This window comes from Podarcis cretensis (genome assembly GCF_951804945.1).
Source record: "Podarcis cretensis genome assembly, chromosome: 6".
NCBI classification, from domain to species: domain Eukaryota; kingdom Metazoa; phylum Chordata; class Lepidosauria; order Squamata; family Lacertidae; genus Podarcis; species Podarcis cretensis.
Genome location: NC_137175.1, coordinates 97620058 through 97641563, shown reverse-complemented (window position 1 = coordinate 97641563; position 21506 = coordinate 97620058). Strand labels below are relative to the sequence as shown.

Genomic DNA, 21506 nt, shown 5'->3' with positions numbered 1-21506 from the left:
GGACTGAGAGCTGAGAGAGGAGAAGAAGAAGAAGAGTTTGGATTTGATATCCCGCCTTTCACTCCCTTTAAGCGGCTAACGTTCTCCTTTCCCTTCCTCCCCCACAACAAACACTCTGTGAGGTGAGTGGGGCTGAGAGACTTCAAAGAAGTGTGACTGGCCCAAGATCACCCAGCAGCTGCAGGTGGAGGAGCGGAGACGCGAACCCGGTTCCCCAGATTACGAGACTACCGCTCTTAACCACTACACCACACTGGCTCTCCAGTGTGAGAGAGTGGTGGGTTGGAAGATGCAGGGCTGCAACTTTCATGCATGTTTGCCTCTGGCCTGCCCACGCTCAGGTGGGCCTTCATATGACGATGGCCCTTCATATGACTAGGGCTCCCCATCCCAGTCTTGGGACCCAAAGATATATTAACTCTGTATATGGAAACATTTGGCTTCTCATGATTATTATCCACTGATACTCATCTCCCATGAAATTATATCAGCCTTGGAATTTTTTTACCATGCAGTACTAAATTCTGTTAGGTTGGCTGCTGTAGCAAAACACTTCCCTTTGTCCAGAATCTCAGCTTCACTGGGTGACCCAGTGTGCAGCGGCTGTGAAAAGGGCAAATTCCATGCTAGGGATCATTAGGAAAGGAATTGAGAATAAAACTGCTGATATAATAATCCAAATCTATTACACAGATCCTTGGTGCATTTGGAATACCGTGTGCAATCTTTGTCATCTCACTTCCAAGTGGATATTATAGAGTTGGAAAAGGTTCAGAACACGTCAACCCCTCTCAGACAAAATGACCATAATTAAAATGAAGCTGCCCCACCTGTTCCAAACACTTCCAATCTGGATTCCGCCAACACAACTCCACAAGTGGCCAAATTTTTTTTGGTGAGGCTTAGCATAATTTACTAGATCCATAGGACTCTCTGGCACGATAGTGAGTTGAGGTTCCAATTGGGGCAGGTCTGGGCTCCGACCTGGGAGGATCTGGATGCAAGGAAATTTGGTAACATCCCTGTAGGATTTTCTACATTAAACAGTCTAGACAATAATTCCTGATCAACTCTCAAGTTCTTGCAGCTGCCTGGTTTCTATTTTCCTTCTTAAACACCTCAATTGTTTTATGGGGATTTTGACAACTCACATTAGATTCTATAATCAAGACAAACTAGTTATTTAAACAAGGACCTTGCAGACAAATCCATACTCTGGAACTTTCATTTGCCATCTTCTTCCTCCACCCCCCTGTTGATTATACATAATTTTTTCATTATAATATCTTCTCTCTGCCTTGTCACCTGCACAGCCCATTTAATCAGTTTTTGATATATCATTTGTCACCCTTGCCACCCCTAGAATCCTCTCTGAAACATGCATCATCATGCAGTAGCAGTAATAAAGTAGTTTTTTGGCTCCCCCCCCCCCATGACTATTATACAAACCGATCACTTGCTGGTGGGATAACTACCATATTTTTCGGTCTATAAGACGCACCAGCCCATAAGACGCACCTAGTTTTTGGAGGAGGAAAACAGGGGAAAAAATATTCTGAATCTCAGAAGCCAGAACATCAAGAGGGATTGCTGCGCAGCGAAAGCAGCGATCCCTCTTCCTGTTCTGGCTTCTGGGATAGCTGCGCAGCCTGCATTCGCTCCATAAGACGCACACACATTTCCCCTTACTTTTTAGGAGGGAAAAAGTGAGTCTTATAGAGCAAAAAATACGGTAACTCATTGGGTGGTATTCAACTAAGTTTTACTCAGAGTAGACCCATTGTGTCTTGTGAAAGTGGTTTTTACCTGGCTTCAACATCAGCATAGAGTTTCTCCTTCTATCTCAGTTCCACAGTGGCCCATCTGTGCAGTCAGAAAAATGTCACTGTTGGGCCACAACCTTTTTGCCATTCACCTGCGCCTGACACTGTGTGGCCAAGTTCTCCTTGCAGCGCTGCAGGGTAGGAAGGTCCCATTCCCACACACACCCCTCTCTGGCAGTGCAAGATTGGTTTCTCCCATGGGGCAAGCTCATGTTGCAGCAACAGCTGTGTGTGTGAACTCCAGAGCCACATGCAAGAAATGCATGCTCTCTGCCACCCGGCCATTACCCGGACATGGATATCATAGAATCATAGAATTGTAGAGTTGGAAGGGGTCCATCTATTTCAACCCCTGAAATGCAGGAATTTCAACTAAAGCATCCATGGCAGTTGGCCAGTACCATGCTAGGGCACAACAAGCATAGATATTTGTATAAATAGGGAATATGCCAATAAGAGCTAGGCGGAAAGGCAGAGAAAATCATATACAGCAGGGGGGACTAGAATCATAGAAGAGAATCATAGAATCATAGAGTTGGAAGAGACCACAAGGGCCATCGAGTCCAACCCCCTGCCAAGCAGGAAACACCATCAGAGCACTCCTGACATATGGTTGTCAAGCCTCTGCTTAAAGACCTCCAAAGAAGGAGGACTAGCCTGTGGCTATCTGGTCCCAGCCAGCTCTTGCCTGCTGGCTAAGGATAATTGAGAGTCCAAGCATGCCTGGAGCACCACAAGTTATCTATCACCCCAATATACAGATATGAAATACTTGCTTGCTCACTAAGCAGCTTCAAACAGAGAACATCTGTTGATGTTCAACATCACTGTTCAAAGAAGATAATTCTGAAGATCAGATTTGATTCAGATGTAACTAGTTCAATAACTGGAGCAGCAGGTAGATTTAACATAACTTTGTACTGCATTTTAAAGCATGGACCCCCACCCACCATCAAACTTAGAGCATCTAATATGTGTTCTAATTCATATACATTTATGCATGCAAAATAGGTCATTGTAACTTCAAAAGAACTTTTAAAATATTAGGATGGATTAAAAACTCTGGGTATGGGCTCTTGTTTTCTACCCTTCAGAACAGTAATCCCAGAAGGCAAATTTGGAGCACACTTATGTTTGGAAGGGGGGAATAAGGAAAAGCCCCCATCCCCAAATCCATTTCAGAATGCCCTCCAACAGCTGTGGCTATTGAGATGCTTTTGCATCCTGTCGCCAAAATATAAAATCGTTTGCATAGTGAGATCAGAGACTAGACTTCAAAAGCTCGGCACTGCAAAACTGATTCCTTGTGGGGGCCAGGTGACTCATGCAATTTGCATGCCATGCGTGATGGTAATGCAGACTGGATTTCTGGATAATGAACTCACACAACACATTGTTCTGATTGTGCCAAGGGCATGTCCCACTGGAGCCTAGTCCTAACCACCAACACAAGGAAAATGTTGTCGTGAGCCTGAATGCCTGGTGCCACCAATTTTGTGGAGCCAGATGAACCAGGACAGCAGAGTGTGGTGAGATCAGGCATGTGTGAGGGTCCCAAGACTGGCAAAGGGGCCACCTCCACAGTGTCACCATGGCATTTTCACACTTGAGGTCCCTTGAGGGTTGCATGGATTACAAGTGTTGTCCAACAGATATTGGGCTTTAGTTCTTCTACCAGGTGATCTAAAAATAAACTCCCTTGGCAGGCAGTATTAAAACAAGAGCTTCTCAGTTTCCTGCCCCAATGACCAAGGATGAAGCAAAAAATAAAAGCATTCTTTTCTTGTTGCAAAGATTTGTCGTAACAGCCATTAGAAAGCTCCAGGGCACTTGGCTATCAGAAGCTAGAGAAGACCCTGGGGAGTGGAATGCTGAACTGAACATCTCATTCCTCTTTGAGCTGTAGGGAGGGCGTGTGTTTTTCCTCTACCACTAGACGCTAGTCCTGCCAATGTATTACAAAAGAAGTGAAGGCCTTTCCTTTTTCAACAATATGTTCATTCTACTGGATTCGAGTTTTTAACCTGATCCCTTTGAAAAGCAATCTGGGTGTACACATTGTCAGTTGGCCTTAGGGAGAAAAGATACACATTTCCTTTCAGGCCAAAGAAGGCCTCTTCTCTCTCGCCTTCATCCTGTAAGGAATTGCTATAAACTCAGCTTAGCATCCATGCAAGATTTAGGGCACAGGTAGGAAGCTGCAGGGTGGCTTCATTTTCCGCAGGCCCTTAAACCCCCATCCTTCTATCTCAGCAGAGTTCCTTCTTTCCTGTTTCTTTCCCCTTAATTTTTCCTGGCTTCCTGAAGTGTTTCTCCCCAGCTCCCCCTCCCCCTATGTACTTTCTGAACGGGCACTATTTTGGGTTAACTAATATTTTCCCTCTGCCAATGTGGATTGGGGGGGGGGAGCTTTCCCACCCTACCCACACTGTCTTTAAAATCAGAAACTACTTCCACTTGCTTTCCAGAAGTCCAAACCACAAAACAAACACCCCTATAGACTTACCTGAGGCAAACTCATCAAAATCCAGTGGACTTTTGTCTGTGGCTTCTTCCGTTGGCCCCGATGGAATGCAGCTCTCAACAGGAAAAAGACCCCCTCTCTTTTGTGCATCCAAGGTCACCCCTGCTATGTTGGAGACGCTGTCAATCGATAGGGTCATATAAACATATATGGTGGGATTGCTCTAAGGTTTGGGGTTGATGGTTTTGCTGAGATTGCTTGATGCTGAGTTGGATTGTCTTTTCAGTACTGGGTGAAGACCCCCCACCCCTGAAAGAAGGGGCTGTCAGAGCCTCTGTGAGAGATTCATACTCAGGGAGATTCATGTTTTAGTACTGAATTTCATCCTGTTTCAAACATTAACCATGCTACTGATTTACCATTTCATCTTTCTTATTGTTTTGCTATCGTGGAATCATAAACTTGGAAGGGACCCCGAGGGTCATCTAGTCCAACCCCCTGCAATGCATGATTCTTTTGCCCAATGTGGGGCTGAAACCCATGACACTGAGATGGGTACCAACTGAGCTATCTTGGCTCACCAATTGTTTCATTTGTAGACTGTAGAGCAGGCTGCTAAACCTCTTCAACACCAACAGATATATTTGTGCAACTTCCATTTGCACCTGAAAGTACAAATGCGTAGAAAAAGCTCCTGCATGTTTGAGGCAGCAGTGCTGGAGAATAAGCTAGATGGAAATGCCTAAAGAAACATTTAGCAGTGGAGATGGATGAGGCGTAACAATACACAGAAATGAAGGATCCATGTTGTCTCCAACTCAACGCTATTAAGTCAGGCTCCAAACATGATGCGTATTGTGGAAGCAAACAGCATCCCATCAATTTCCTTTTTGCTTGCTGCTGTGTATTGTGAGAGTGATTAAAGGTGGTCAGGAAAAAGAGTGGTAAGATACAAAATGGAAGTGATGGAACCAACTTCCTAGGAATTCTCTGTAGGACTATCAGAACATTCCTCCCCAAATAAATAAAAAATCCTCTCCGTGGAGAAACTAGCATGGCAGAGTAACGCATTCTAGCATTTTATTCTGACCTTATTTCTGCAAGGTGCTGATTTTTATGGAGGAGCACTCAGTGCTGGAAGACCCCAGTCTAAAGTCATACAGATCAATGTAGACAGTTACCAGCCAGTGAAAATTACTACTAAGCAAAGATTGCCACCTTCTGTTTACAAAAAAAAATCCTGGCACTTAAGGATGAGTGACTAAACAGGAATTGGGAACTGCTGGCCTGCCGGGGGTCTGAATTTGCCCCCTGAGCCCTTTCTTCCCCAGACATACTAGTCCTAATTCCCGTGAAGGGCTGATCCCTGCCAAGAGTCCAGCTTGCAGTTGGCACCAAGTGCAAACCTGGGATGCACAAGGAGGAAGGCTGAGGAACATTCTTTTGAAGTTTGAATCACCTGATGGCAGGTAGATGACCTGCAGCTACCTATCAAAAGTGACTTGGGGAGACCTGCGGAGAGTATTGTTCTGATCCAGAAATCAGTCATGACATGAACACTCTTCTTGGCTCCACCTTCTTTTTCTTCTTGCCGTTTAATTGAATTGACTGCGGTGGTCAGGGTGGATAAAAAGCAATGATATGCTATAATGTTACTGTTTTAGTTAAATAAAGTGTTTAAATTTTTATTAAGGAAATGATTATTTTTCTCCTTCCAATAAAGTACAGCAGAAAAGTTGTCGAAATATAAACGGTTAACTTATTAAACCTCACAATAATTTCATAATTATCTGTCTACGTATTTCTAATAGTATAAGCAAATAAGTAATTTTTGATATAACTGTAAAAACTACTCTGAAAAATTATTATTGATTTTATTATTCCAAAAATGAAACCTTAATCTGGTTGTAAATATTAAGATTATACCAGCAAGAATGAGTCTTTGTGTAAAAAAATGATTTAAATCAAATCTTACTGACTAGTGATTTAAATCAATTTGATTTAAATCAAATCCACCTTGGTGGTGGTCCATGTAATTTTGGCGATGTTACAATGCTACCTCTTCATGATGTTACAGAATCACATGGGTCATCATAACTAATCTGACCTTACAGCCATGTGAGCAAATTAGGGGACAAAGAAGAAACATGGTAATGCAAAGCTGGGAACAGACGGCTGCTGAATGGTATTAAAGCAATGCAGGTAGTTTTGCAGCTTGTACTACAGACATGCTGCTTTTAAAGTGGATTTTTGCAATAAAATAGTTGATGCAGCTGTGTTTTAAAGTACACCTCACTCTCAGGCTGGCCAGCACCACTAGTAGAATGAAAGTCACCTAAAGCCACCTTTTAAAAATTGTGAACTTTAAACACAGAGCAAGCTGAGGACCAGCACCTAAATAGATGAGAGAAAACTAATGCTACTCAAAGAGACAATCATGAGACAAAAGAGGAACTTAAAAGAACTCTCACTTTAACCTATCACAAAAACTGCATTAATGAATGATTTCAAGTGACACAACAGCGTTGTGAGCGTTGGGGATTGGATATTAGGCTGTATGTCTGAGTCCCTTCCAATTCAATTGCTGGACTAGTCAGGCCAGTGTCTTGGTAATGGCCTAAGTATGGATTGTTAAGGTAACAAAGGAAGCGTCTCTGTGCCAGAGAAGAAATGGATGGACTCCCCTCCCTCAACTTGCTGGTAGTTAGAAGGACCAAAAGCCAGGTTTGAGGTGTGTGCCTGAAGCAGGTGTCAGACTGAAACCTGTGAGGGACATCTTGTTTTCTGCCGGAATCCAAGGTAGTGGCTATGGGAGAAGCAAGACCTTCTTAGGGTGTTAGGGCTGTGAGCTCTTCCATCATAGGCTATGTGCAAATAAACCACAGATCATAAAGACACCCGAATCTCCACTGTCCCTCATTCCAAGGAAACCAAACCCTGGGAAAGTGCCTGGGACCCCTGGAATCTTGCATCTCTCAGAGATTGGGGTGGTTTTCAACAATACATTGATTTTACCTAAAGGAAAGGAAATTAAAAGGGAATGGAGATGAAGGACTTGGCACTTCTTAAAAGAAAAAGTTGTCACTTTGCTCAGGGAGTGCTGCACTTCTAATTACAGCCAGACACTGAAATTTGCATGTAGCTTGACAGAGAACAGAAATGTATTAGAAATTAAAGCAGCTTCCCATTTAATTTTAATTTGAGGAGCTTCCTCAGAACACACTCTATAGGTTTTCTCTTATTCCAGTATCTGTTTTGTTAGAGTAATTGAGAATTAAATAAAGACACTGCAAAGACAAAGATGTTGCAGAGCTGGAGAAACAATTACGAGCTTATCACACACACACATGGAAATTTACTACTATGAAAGCCATGAAGCACACATTGTTTTGCTCCCAGTGGAAAGCTTGTTGAGGAAAAATAGGAAGGATAGAAGTACTTTGGCAAAAATAAGTTGCAGAAAACTGGAGCAGAGCAATGGCGGTCAAGTCTCCACATTGAGACTGCTTTGTCCATTGAAGAAGGCTTAAGGCTGGCATGTAAAGTCATGAAGGAGAAAAAGAGAGAGGGGAGAAAAGTCACAAAAGGTGGCAAAAAAACTGAAAGATTTGAATTGCTATTTTGCTGAGTGCTAGTACCATACAGCAAGGGACATGGGTGGTGCTGTGGGTTAAACCACGAAGCCTAGGACTTGCCAATCAGAAGGTCGGCGGTTCGAATTCCCGCAATGGGGTGAGCTTCCGTTTCTCAGTCCCTGCTCCTGCCAACCTAGCAGTTCGAAAGCACGTCGAAGTGCAAGTAGATAAATAGGTACCACTCCGGCGGGAAGGTAAACAGCGTTTCCGTGTGCTGCTCTGGTTTGCCAGAAGCGGCTTAGTCATGCTGGCCACATGACCCAGAAGCTGTATGCCGGCTCCCTCGGCCAATAAAGCGAGATGAGCACCGCAACCCCAGTCGGCCCTGACTGGACCTAATGGTCAGGGGTCCCTTTACCTTTACCTAGTACCATACAGCAGATGGCAGTTGGTGGTTTTCAGATTACAAGATGTCTGATGCACCAATCATCCACATTTTCCAGACTGTTGGAATCAATATGCTAGAATATTCTGAAATCTGGTGGCATTTCAAAGCACTGCCATGGAGAAACACTGTAAGAATGAGATGTTTCCTTCCAGACTGACACTCATTGCTTGGCTAATTGAACCTTGAAGGCAACTCTGAAATTAGTATTTCTTCCTTGTGAACGGGCTTTCCTTTGCTGATCATCTAAATGTATTTCTTAATTTCAAGTTCATACATGGATGGTCACACCTCATACCTAAATCTAGAAAAACTGAGAAATGCAGAGGGTGTTAAATGTCATCTGGGTCAAGGTGCTCTTGAGAATCATCTTTCCTCATAAGGTGTGGGGGAGCAAAAGCATAAAAAAGACAAGCAATTTTCATTCATTCCGTTACACATATTCAAAACAAGAGTATCAGTAACCGATCTAACCTGTGTCCCAGTCTGGAAGCTATGAACACTATCATTGTTGGGTGATGAGGAATAAGGAATAAGTGAGTATTCAAATGAGATCTAATTGCTGATATCCCTCTCTCATTTGGCCACTGCCCTCTCCTCCACTACCTGCTACATTATCATTACTGCATCATGCACAGGGGAATAGTAGTTAGTGTACTGGACCAGGATGAATCATGTTCAAATCCCCACTCAGCCATGAAGCTGGATAACCTTGGGCCAATCACAGATTCTCAGTCTAACTTGTCTTACAGGGTTGTTTTGAGGGCGAAATGGGAAGAGAACCCTGTACACCACCTCTTGGGCTCCTTGGAGGAAGGGGAGTATATAAATGTAACAAAATAAATAAATGATAGCACTCTTTCAGTTGGAAAGACTATCATAGCGTTCTCTGTCCTTGGTTAATCTTTCACTTCTTCCAACTCTTTGGAGTGGCAGCCAGAGATTTTCCCGTGTTGCTATGTCTAGAGAGATTGAAAAAGCAGTGGGTTGACAACTGGGGGTGCCACCCCCCAAGCAACTGATGGCAACAATAGAAGGGAGTAGTGGCACAGCTATGCGATCACATTTTGCGAGGCTGCAATAGTCCAGTCAAGATGGCTATGGCAGTACCATCAATATAGCACCCTAGATTCCGCTCCCAGATATTTTTTTTATCAGAATTATAAAAACTGATGCCTTCATTTTTTAAAAAAGTTCACATGGTTGAAGAGAAAAAACTGAATCAGCTATTTGTAGGCAAAAATTTTTAGAATGTGATTTACATGGAAATAATGCCTTCATGTATGTGACAAATACCAAAGAAATGCTGGAAGACATGTTGAACTTCTGTAACATCATGCGGAGTTATTTATTCCAAACGGAACTCCTCCTCTAGCCCCAGAAAGCCAGGTCAATATTGTAATGTGAAGGTGGCCTTCTCCTCCTCTGAGTAAGGGTGGGTGGATGGCGTGGAAAATCACATGTAGAAAACTCTCTTCTGCTGTGACTATGAGAAAAAGCCCATTTATTTTCCAATGAAAGTTGGGGTTCTCTGGATTCCTTTTAAAACCAGGTCTGGCCAGGAAATGAGATTTCAGTACAGCATGCTGTCCACACGTTGCCATGCGCTTTTCACTAGAACTGCAATCCAGCTAAAGAAACTGGAAATAAAATTGGTAATCATGTGTTTTGGTCAATTAATTTTCCATTTCTTAAGCAAGAAGCATATTTTTCTTTTTTTTTTTCAGGGAATACCACCACACATGGCTTGGTGTGATTTATTCCATCCAATGTGAGAGAAAAGGTGAATGCCTCTTTTCATGTTTGCCATCTGCAGTGTGTGTGTGTGTGCTTACATGAAAAAGATTGTTTGGAAAAATCTGCTACCCAATTAACTGAAATCACCCTTTAATTTTTTTGTTTCTGATTAAGCCAACTATTTAATTACTTCAACTATAAAACAATGTAGCCCTATTTTTGAGGGGTGTGAAGTCTTCCGAAATGCCACACACCCCCACCCTCCCCAAACAAACAAGCCTTCATTTTTTTTTGGCTGACAAATTAACAATATGGAACATTTGAAATCACAGTTTATTTCCCCATTCTCTTCACTTGTACAATTAAGTGTATGCATGGTTATTAAAAAATAAGGCTACCATAGCCTGTCCCCAAAATATATTACAACATTCAAAATGCTTGGCTTCTACATGTGACACAAATGGGGGATGTGGTGTTTAGTGGCAGGGAGGGGTTGAACAAACTGGACTGTATGTGGACAGGCTTTGTGGCCTTTCATCTCCAGTTAAAGAATTTCAATATAATTCAGATCAGAAGGGACAGAAAGTCATTATTGACAGTTTGGTGGCCTGTCAAGGAGATAATGGTGTCAACTCTGCTCCCAAGCAACACATGCCCACTTCACTGATGGCACCCTGACATAGCTGGCAGTCCAGAGAAGTGGCCATGCAGCAGGTGGGCTTGGAGACTGAGCTGCTTGCGTGGCCTTAGAAGTGGTCCCCTCACATCAGGATAGAGGAATTAATGTTTGTTAAACAGACTGCTCTGGTAGGCTTCAGCATTTGGAAAAGTAAACTTGCCCGAACTCATAAGTCATTAAAAAAAAAAAAAAGCAACTAAACCAAATTTTACTTGATGGCCTCAAATTAGAAAGACACATGTCAGGATAACAGATGTTTCCCCGCTTCGTGGGAATGGGGAGTGGGGGAGAAGAGAAAAAAGGACAGACGTGGTGATCTAGAAGGTGGCTCCAGAGCACAGCCCTTGAAAGGGCAAACCTGTCACCATGTCTATCATCAGAGGGCCATCTGCTTCTATGTGTGGCAAAATGAACTTTGACTATTCATTTTTCAGCATCCACTTTTATTTAAAATAATCCATGTCTCCCTCCCCCATCATAAAAATTAGACAAGCAATAGAACCAGCAGCAGCAAAGTCTGTGGAGTTAATGTTGGTGGTACTGAATTCCCAGGTGCTTCCCAGATTCCCACAGTGTCCTAAGAGTGTCCCATACGTGAAAACAACCCCCCCAAAATGTGATCACTCTGAGAAGGAAGAGCAGGTTAGCTTCGGTTTTGTGCCCCACTGAGAATCCCCGATGAAAGCAGGATCAAGTATTCAAAGCCTTGAGAGAGAACATCTTTCATACTAGCTCCAGTACCTGGTTAAAAGAAAAGCAGAAAACAATTAATAAGGGAAAAGCAGACACCATTTTATTTCCTTATTTACAAACAACCTTCTAGCTTAGGGCCATATTTGAGGTGGTGCAAGCAACCATATTTGTTGCTTACATGGCTGCATGCATTAAGTGGGAGGCAGGAAGAAAATCAATTTTTATTAACAAGACACAGATAAGATGGATGAACAGAGATAGATCCCCATACCACATGATTATTCACCCAAACTTCTCTTTCCCCTAGCCTAGCTCCCGATACCACAAGTGAGATAGGCTAGAAGAAAAAGAGCCTGAAGCAATGAAGTGAGGTCTGTTGGCTCATTTCCTTGTTTCATGAATCCCCATTGCACATGAACCCCCATCCTGTTTTATCGAGGAATGGAAAAGAGACAAAGGTGGCTCCTTGTCTAATGTGGCCCTTGAAAGTGGTCTGGTCCAGGGGTCTCCAAGCTTTCCTTGCCTTGGGCCGGTGTCTCCAGCGACAATTGCGTGGCGGGCCATAGGGAAGGGGAGCACAGGCCCATATGCGTGCACACACACACTATTTCCGGCGCACTTCCGGGTCGGAGGAGCACCGGAAACAGCTTGTGCGCATGTGCATGGGCCTCCTCTGACCCAGATGTGCACCGGAAATAGCGTTTGGCGCACACGCTGCACATGCGCAAACGCTATTTCTGGTGCACATCTGGGTCAGAGGAGGCCTGTGCACATGCGCACAAGCTGTTTCCGGTGTTCCTCCGACCTGGAAGTGGGTCCCCCCGCCGCACCGGTATGAGCGGGTGGCGGAAGTCACTGCATGCCGGATAAACGAGTCCCTCGGGCCTTATCCGGCCCCCGGGCCATAGGTTGGTGATCCCTGGTCTAGTCCCTTTCATTCTCATGTCATTTAGTACTGCAATCCATGAAGGTATTGCTTAAGGAACCTTTGGCACAAGGTAGAGAGTGTTTCTAAGTACAAAATGCACATAGGGTAGAATGTTACAATTTCAGTCTTTCAAAGGTTCCTTTTAAAGAATGTTAGAAATGATAGGTGGTAAGCTCACAACCAATTCTCCCACCAATATCTGTACTGACTTCAGGCTTAACATAATTACTACAAACCAGCAAGTTGAAGGTGGCTAACCATCTCCCAGTACAGATTTGCACAGCAAATATGTGACAGCCTTGTGGACTCTAAAGGGAGAAACTCAAAGAAGAATCATTTAAATGGTGCTTAATAAGAAGAAAAAGGGAGCACTTAAAGCAACCCCATTCAAGGTTGTTTTCAAGCTCTGAGCTTCTTTTCCAAAGCTACTTTAGGGATTTGTAGCTGGCCAGAAGAAAGACAGATTATCAGCAGGGAAATACCCTAGCTTTTAGCTCTATTTCCTTTTAGTGTTATAATTTACCTAGCAAACCAGCTCAATTATTCAAATTATCTAGATGCACTGTAACAGAGATGGAGTCAGCTTCTGATTTTTTGTTTCCAATTTAAATGAAAGAGGAAAGAAAAGAGATCGAACAAGTCCAGAAATGGCACAAGAGTGCTCACCAAGGCAATGGGATGCCAAGGTTCAAAGCACTGCTGCTGAGTGAGATCATCATTTTCTTAGATGGACTGGGAGTATCTAGAACATTTCCAGAACTCTAAGCTCCAGAGTTCTTAGCTGTGTTGGTGCAGCATTCTTTATGTGCAACTTGCACAGAGACCATAAAAAAAGGGAACAGTCTTCTCATGTTTCATTGCCTTCCAGAGAGGCCCTAAATGGCCTTCTGGACACTGTTACACTCCTCACCTTTTCATTATTTGGGCATATTTGATCTCCAAGCTCACTCTATTCCCACACCCCTAGCCTACAGCAGATGCAAATAAATCACTTCACATTAAAAAAACACTTGGGAGTAAGGAGGAAATCCAGGAATGGACGTTTCCAATTTTCAGTTACCTTGTTGTTACTAATTGAGTGGCATAGACTAACTTACCTTAATTGTACCCTGACTGTTAGCAGCAATCAGCACATTGGACTCCTGCAAAACAAGAAAAGTCATCAGGGTTATGCTGCAGGAAGGGGACGTGGCTGCTTAAATCACTTTTGATTTTGCAATTCCAACTTTAAGGGAAAGTTGATGTCTGACTTATCTTTTAAAATCCCTGCACCTGAAAAAGTTAGGAAACCATTTAGAGAAAATCAGAATGTATTTCAAAGTAACATACAAATATGAAATCACATCCAGATCTGTTTGCGTGGGAGCTAAACAATAAATACAAAGTTTACTTTGTTTTTTAGCCACTAGTACAAAAGGTTCCATGATCACTGCAGATGGGGACAGCAGTCATAAAATTTTGGGAGAAAAGCAATGACAAACCTAGACAGCATCTTAAAAAGCAGAGACATCACCATGCCGACAAAGCAAGGTTTCTATGGAAGCCGCCCAGAGTGGCTGGGGAAACCCAGCCAGATGGGCGGGGTACAAATAATAAATTATTATTATTATTGTTATAAAGGTCCGTATAGTTAAAGCTATGGTTTTCCCAGTAGTAATGTATGGAAGTGAGAGCTGGAGCATAAAGAAAGCTGATTGCCAAAGAATTGATGCTTTTTAATTATGGTGCTGGAGGAGAGTCCCATGGACTGCAAGAAGATCAAACCTCTCCATTCTGAAGGAAATCAGCTGTGAGTGCTCACTGGAAGGACAGATCCTGAAGCTGACGCTCCAATACTTTGGCCACCTCATGAGAAGAGAAGACTCCCTGGAAAAGACCCTGATGTTGGGAAAGAGAAGGGGACAACCAAGGACGAGATGGTGGGACAGTGTTCTCGAAGCTACCAGCATGAGTTTGACCAAACTGCGGGAGGCAGTGGAAGACAGGAGTGCCTGGCGTGCTCTGGTCCATGGGGTCACAAAGAGTTGGACACAACTAAACGACTAAACAACAACAACAACAACAGGTCTCAGGTGCCTTGTCTAAGCTCACCAATTGCCAAACATAAAGAGATGCTTTCAAAATGATGTTTGTTGGATTGAGTCTGTCACCTGAACCTGGGCTCATCATTCAGTCAAGAACAAATGTTGGTCACATCTCGAAGCTAAGAAGGACATAACCACAATTTCATCTTTCATTCAATTGAGAAACCTTTGGCTTCCACTTTTAGATTTCTCAAAAGTCTAGCTCAACTTCACCTTCCTATTATATTATATTCTAGCCTAGGCATATCATGAATTTAATTTGTAGTTAGGCACAAGATCTCTTGTCATATCAAACACTACAAATTTCCCCGTCCTCCTCTTTCTACTCTTTCTACTTATGCCTGGCATGCTCTTTTTGAACGTATTTGTCACTTTCCCCCTCTTTCTTTAGAAATGGCTCAAAACATGTCTGCTTTTCCTTCTAAAGCTTATCTTTTGTAAAACATCCCTGCCTAATCGCATTAAAGCGATTCTTGTACACCACAAACAACCAGATGAGTGGCTCTGAACTGATGTTAGGAGCTTCAAGAAATAGTGAACTGACTGATGTAAATTCCTTTAATCCAAGCTTCTAACAAAGCTCTGTTGGACCAGTTTGAATACGTGTGTGTGTGTGTGTGTGTGTGTGTGTAAGTGTAATAATTCAGTCCACAAGGATGACTCTTTTCAGACATTACTTCTTGGCCTATGAGCTAAAAATAAAAATAAATCACAGCTTTGTAAATTTTCCAAATTCTAAGATCAGTGTTGTCCACACGAGTAAGATGGATATCACAACTTCTGCTTTTTGAATTAGATATTGATTTAGAGGACATTTTAATGTTCCATAACATTAGAATGTGATATGATGGTTTAATAATATTCAGTTTTTAAAATTTCTAGCATTTATATCCCTCCTGTAGATTGGCAATATATATGTGTATATGTGCCTTATAAACTGTAAAATATTTTTAGTATTTTTAGTATTTTTAGTAAAGTTATGGGGAAATATTAAAAGAAGTAGACAATTAAAAAAGCAGTACCCTGAAAGCCCAACTGTGATAAAAAGTTTCACTGCTTATCTAAAAACAAACAATGATAGGGTCAGACATACTTCTGTAACTTAGGGTTGCCATATTTTGAAGAGGAAAAAAGAGCACACATTTGCCAACTTCTACTTTTAGCTATGGATCGCTATGATGACTCTACCCATGAAAAAGAAGACGTGTCTTGGAAAAGGAGGACATCTCACCCCCCCTTTTACAAGGCAAAGGGATGGGGCTATCCCTCTTACCTCTGCGATGTGATAACTTCATTTCGGTTCGGAAATTTGCTTTCTAGGCTGTAGAAACACACCTCAGTCATGTAAATAATATTCTTGTAATGGTTATCCAGACTATTTGTGAATATTCTCCTTTTCCCTTCTCTCATAATAAACAATATTCTCTTGTATAACCCTCTCCTCTTCTCAGAAAACCTGGAATTTTTCTACCCTTAATTCACTAAACCTGCCCCCAGAACTTCTCCCATCAAGGCTTTGCACAAGACTTTACCAACAGCATTTCTTCCATGTGTTTTATTTTTTACTCCTACAGATTCTCCAACCAGTCAGATGGGTGGGGTACAAATTACTACTACTAATTTGTTTTCCCTAATTTTTCTTTAAGAACACTCCTCACTTGGCCCTCTTGTCTCAGTTTTCCCCTCTGTGAAATCTATAGCTGCTGTTTATCATCATCTCATTCCTTTCTGTTATTCCTTTAAGCTAGGTGTGGGAACCTTTGGCCTTGCAGATGTTGTTGAACTACACTCCCCATCATCACAGGCCATGCCTGCTGAGGTTGATGGGAGCTATAGTTCTTCTGGGGGGCCAACCAACATACTGTCCTCTCTCAACTTCTTTCTGAAATTCTCAAATGTATTGTTGCTTCTTAAAAACTCTAACTCTCTTTTTGACCCTTTTTAGAGCCAAACTAGGTGTTGTGTAGGGGATTAGTGAATAAGAGCCCCACTTTTAAAATGTTCAAAAGGGGTCACTGATCAATTCTTGCCATGTAATTATCTTAATCTGAATTATCTTCACCCTGAAGATGCCTTCTGCCTTCTGGGTTAAGTTTAAAAGTTGGAGATGCTATTCATGAATTTCCTGAGTCGTGCCTAGTTTGGTTCTCAGGTCTCATGCATGCAGAAATGAATACAAAACAAAAGCAGGGTGCCCTTGACCCAAGAACACTTTTCAGCATGTCTGAAAGCATCACATTTCAAAAGCATTAAATGACTCATATTTGAGATTATATTGCTGTTTTCATTAGCTGTCAAGTTCTTTAGTTTTTCTTACCTGCTGACATCATTTTTAGAATCTCAACGAGACCTGTGGAACCGATCCTGAGTTTTCCAAATGAAGCATTCAATTTGTTACCAAGCCCTGTTTGCCCAGCAGAAACTCTCAGTTGTTCCCACATCTCTTTTTATTCCCCTGGATACTGCATCTAAAAGGTAAAGGTAAAGGTACCCCTGCCCGTACGGGCCAGTCTTGCCAGACTCTAGGGTTGTGTGCTCATCTCACTCTATAGGCCGGGAGCCAGCGCTGTCCGCAGACACTTCCGGGTCACGTGGCCAGCGTGACAAGCTGCATCTGGCGAACCAGCACCAGCGCAGCACACGGAAACGCCGTTTACCTTCCCGCTATAAAGCGGTACCTATTTATCTACTTGCACTTAAGAGTGCTTTCAAACTGCTAGGTGGGCAGGAGCTGGGACCAAACGATGGGAGCTCACCCCGCCGCGGGGATTCAAACCGCCGACCATACAATCGGCAAGTCCTAGGCACTGAGGTTTTACCCACAGCGCCACCCGCGTCCCAATATTGCATCTACCCATGTGTTAAAATTCAACCTTTCATTCTAGCTGCCAAGCCTTATTGATTTTTTTAAAAAGAAAAACCAGCTACTGTTTTGTGCAAGTTATAAAATAGTACTGAATGCATTCAAATTGCCTCTATAAATAGGCAGCATTTCAACATTCATACTCATGCCCCTGAGTAAATGGCTGCCATTTCCCCCAGTGGGAATGCAGCCACAGACTGCTCTCAGGAAAAGAGCAAAGCATTAGCAAAACAGGAGCCCTATCTATAATGCCTATCAACACTGGAACCTGCTGACAGGCAAAAAAATTGTTGAAGTTCAGAACACAGAACCAAATGGTAGAAACACCATATATTCAGGTAGAACAACTGTTTTAAGCTTTTTAAAATCTGCTTAAAAGCATTCATCCACTTATTGTACAAATGGACCACTGTCTCCAGAAAAATAATAAAAGGATTTTTATTATGTACAACAAGGACTAAAATCCCTAATGGAGTTAGCAGTAATATCACATAGCCTATCACTAAAGGAGAAACCATTATGTTCCACAGAAGTGATGTTACCATGCTGTGGGGAGTGATTAGAGGGCGTTCTTTGTTGCAATGCATGCTGTTTGAGCATTAGTGAATAATTGAAGGTATCAACCTATAGTACAATAATTCTCTTTTGGATGAGTTGCATAAGGGAAATGAAATAAAGACACTTCTTCCTTAAGGAGATGCAATGGTTGAGATAGTTACCGAGCGAAAATTCTAAGTCTGATGGCCACAGGATTTCAAGACTAGTCTTTTCAATTCAAGGTAATGGAGAGTAAGGGTAATTCTATTTATGAAAATGCACAATTAAAATAATTGTGGGAAATGCCTAGTGTTTCAGTTAGTGAATCAGATGAAGGGATAATCTCCATATATATCCTCTGGAAATACTCTTGCGAGCCCCACCACTGATATATTTCACCTTGGGGTAAATCAGATGGTCACAATTCCCCCGTTTGCTGATCTGTGGCTCCCAAATATTCCTTAACTACCTGATGGAGGCCCCTCTACATGGCTGAAATTCACAACATGGCTTCTGGATTCCCTGATGAAATACACTGTAATAATTTGAAGCATTGTTTTTACTGATTGGATAGTTAATTAGATGTGCACATATAACTGATTTATTGACATGATGAGACTGAAATTTAATAATGTGAAGTATTAATGCCAAGGTTAACTCAATTGAGAACCTGCACCATCATCCTCATTATTGGATGGAACATCAGTTGGAACGGAGGCAACCAAGCTAAAGAGGAATTAGAGGAGACAGTAAAGGGCATACATTGACACCATCTGCCTGTTCTTCCCACACACTTGGTGACACTAACGCAAATGGTACCAGGGCAGACTGGAACTTAGTTAAAATAAACATCAATTCCCAATGGCGGCAGCTAACATGCCATAAAATGCACAGACAAGGAGACAAGTCTTCGACTGGTACCATAACATTGAAAGCATTGGTGTCAGATATGCTTCCAGTGGGAGGCACTCAACAAAGAAGAATATAAATTTGCAATTGGGGGGGGGGGACACCTAAGCAACTGGAGTTTGAAAGAAGCTGTGCATTTACTACCTTGTTTAGATGCCTGTAACATCCATTAGATTTAGTATAATTATCAATAACTGTTTCCTTGATACATCCTTTGTTTTATCCACTTTCGTTCTGTTAAATAAAACTTTCTTATTTGTTCAGCTTCTGCCTGAGTCTCCAAGTATCTAAGAGTTCCCTCACACAAAATCCAAAAGATAACCTATGCTCGTTATTATAGAGTGTTATATGTAGCTGGGATCTGCCGCAATTGGTATACAGCGGTGGCATCCGCTACCATATGCCATGAGATTAAATATCCCCTCCCATTCATTAGGCAAGGATGTTTCTTGATTAGAAGGGGAAATGACACTTTCCCCACTATCCAGCCCATAGATAGGAAACATTCTGGTCCTGGGCTACAACCAACCCCAAACCTGAGTCCTCTAATGATGTATAGCTCCCTGCTTTGGGAATGCTCTTCCCAAGGGACATGGCTGGCACTCATTCTCTGTTTTAGGTGCCAGGCAAAAACATTTTACCCAAGGCCATCAGTCCTTAATTGGGAGGGTAACTGGCTATGTCTGTGGCCTCTTTTGTACACTTCCTTTTTAACTGGATGGATTACACACATACTTTGGATGTGCACTTTAGGTCTTTTGTACTGCTGTTTTTTGCACTGGGTTTTAATGTTTCATGCCATTTAGATTTGCATTCTGTAAGTTGCTCAGAGGTACTTTGGTCTAGGTACTGATGACATGCTACATATTTTGTTGCAAGTTACATTTGTTATAATTTAATACAGTAAAAACTTCAAGGAACCATGTAAAGAGGATGCTCAGAGTTAGAAAATCTGGGGATTTAGTTTAAAGTTTTCTGACTATTCCAGACTATTAGCTGAAATACTATAAGCATTCTGTAGAAAGAAATAGGAAAGTCATGCCACTATGATGATGATGATGGCATTTTAAAAAGCTAAAACCAGCTATACTTAGCCCTTCGCATAAGAAGAGCAACGTCTGCATGGTTCTATTCTGCTGTCCTCAGTGCCAACTCATCACTGCAGACCAGGCTGTAACAATGCCTTTTAGCACCAGGGATTGTGCACAGATTTTAAATATACATGAAGGGGAACAATCTGGATCAGCTGGCTCTGCAAAACTAGGCAGAATCCTTCATTTTACTCAAAGAAGGCTGAAAGTGTAGACAAAAGACATTTTGTTTGCCCATGTTGGAGGTGTGTTCAGCTTCCAATTTTACAAAGAGCCATTATTAAGAGACCCTTTATTACATCCCCCTTTGCAGCGCAAGCTCCTGGCTACATTACATCTTAAATTAAACACATGTTAATGCATATAAATAAAGAAACAAAAGGAAAATTAATTAAAAAGGCAGGTTTAATCTAGGTCAGAATTATTGTTAGCTCATGCAGAAATTTTATTTTTAAAAAACACACAGAGTGCAGGTCATTTAAGGGCTTCTGCAATTAAGTTAATTTAGGGAAAGCTTGTTTAATGCGGGACGCGGGTGGCGCTGTGGGTTAAACCACAGAGCCTAGGACTTGCCGATCAGAAGGTCAGCGGTTCGAATCCCCGTGACGGGGTGAGCTCCCATTGCTCAGTCCCTGCTCCTGCCAACCTAGCAGTTCGAAAGCACATCAAAGTACAAGTAGATAAATAGGCGGGAAGGTAAATGGTGTTTCCATGCGCTGCTCTGGTTCACCAGAAGCAGCTTAGTCATGCTGGCCACATGACTGGCCACATGTGGACAAACACCAGCTCCCTTGGCCAGTAAAGCAAGAAGAGCACCGCAACCCCAGAGTCGGTCACGACTGGACCTAATGGTCAGGGGTCCCTTTACCTTTACTGTTTAATGCAGCTTTCTTCTGCTTTGTTGTTCTTGAGCAGGGGTCAGCAACCCTTTTCATCCATGGGCTGGTCCACTGTCCCTCAGACCTTGTGGGGGGCCAGACTATTTATTTTTTTTTGGGGGGGGAGAACGAATTCCTATGCCCCACAAATAACCCAGAGATGCATTTTAAATAAAAGGGCACATTCCACTCATGTAAAAACAAGCTGATTTCCAGACCATCTGCTGGCCGGATTTAGAAGGGAACTGGGCTGGATCCGGGCCCCAGGCCTTAGGTTGCCTACCCCTGTTCTTGAGTAACTTCTAACTGAACACTAACTTAAAACTGCCCATCACACAGAATCCAAGTTGGATTCAAGAGAAATGTTATTCCTGGTTACAACAAAATGTTGTAGTGTAGGGTCTGCGTCTTCAGGATACTCCATTTCTCCTCTTTTGTGTTTTCCATTCCCTATCCTTAAGGGTCAGTCAGAATTCTGTGGCCACTGAACATGCTCAGACTGCACTGGGCTGTTTTGGGACCCTTCCACTTTAGGAATCTTTCTTCTAATCTTTTTTGTACTTTTGTAAACCTTGAGGTTCTCCAAGTCTGCTGACATCTCCTTGTGTGTGGATGCTGCTGCCACTTTGATTACACAAGGACCAGCACTTGGGAGAATGGGTTTGCCAATATAATTAGAAATACAGATTCCTACTGTTAGGGGGGAAAGCAGAATTCCATGCACAGTTCTGTGACCTCGTCTCAGGGGAGTCATGCAGCTTCAATTATGAATCTACCTTATAATTTTGATTTATTGCTTG

The 21506-nt window shown here is 42.4% G+C and overlaps 1 protein-coding gene across 3 annotated transcripts in view; it reads right to left on the bottom strand.

Annotated features, from left to right (window-relative positions):
• Positions 1 to 10359: 10359 nt before the first annotated feature.
• Positions 10360 to 21506, bottom strand: part of COP1 (COP1 E3 ubiquitin ligase) — a 121034-nt gene continuing 109887 nt past the window's right edge. For all 3 annotated transcript variants that reach the window (XM_079981353.1, XM_079981352.1, XM_079981354.1), the window contains exons 19-20: positions 13442 to 13486; positions 10360 to 11464 (exon numbers count right to left, since the gene is read on the bottom strand). In XM_079981353.1, coding sequence (XP_079837479.1) covers positions 11447 to 11464; positions 13442 to 13486 — 63 coding nt within the window. In that variant the 3' untranslated portion in view covers positions 10360 to 11446. The remainder of the gene's footprint in view (positions 11465 to 13441; positions 13487 to 21506) is intronic.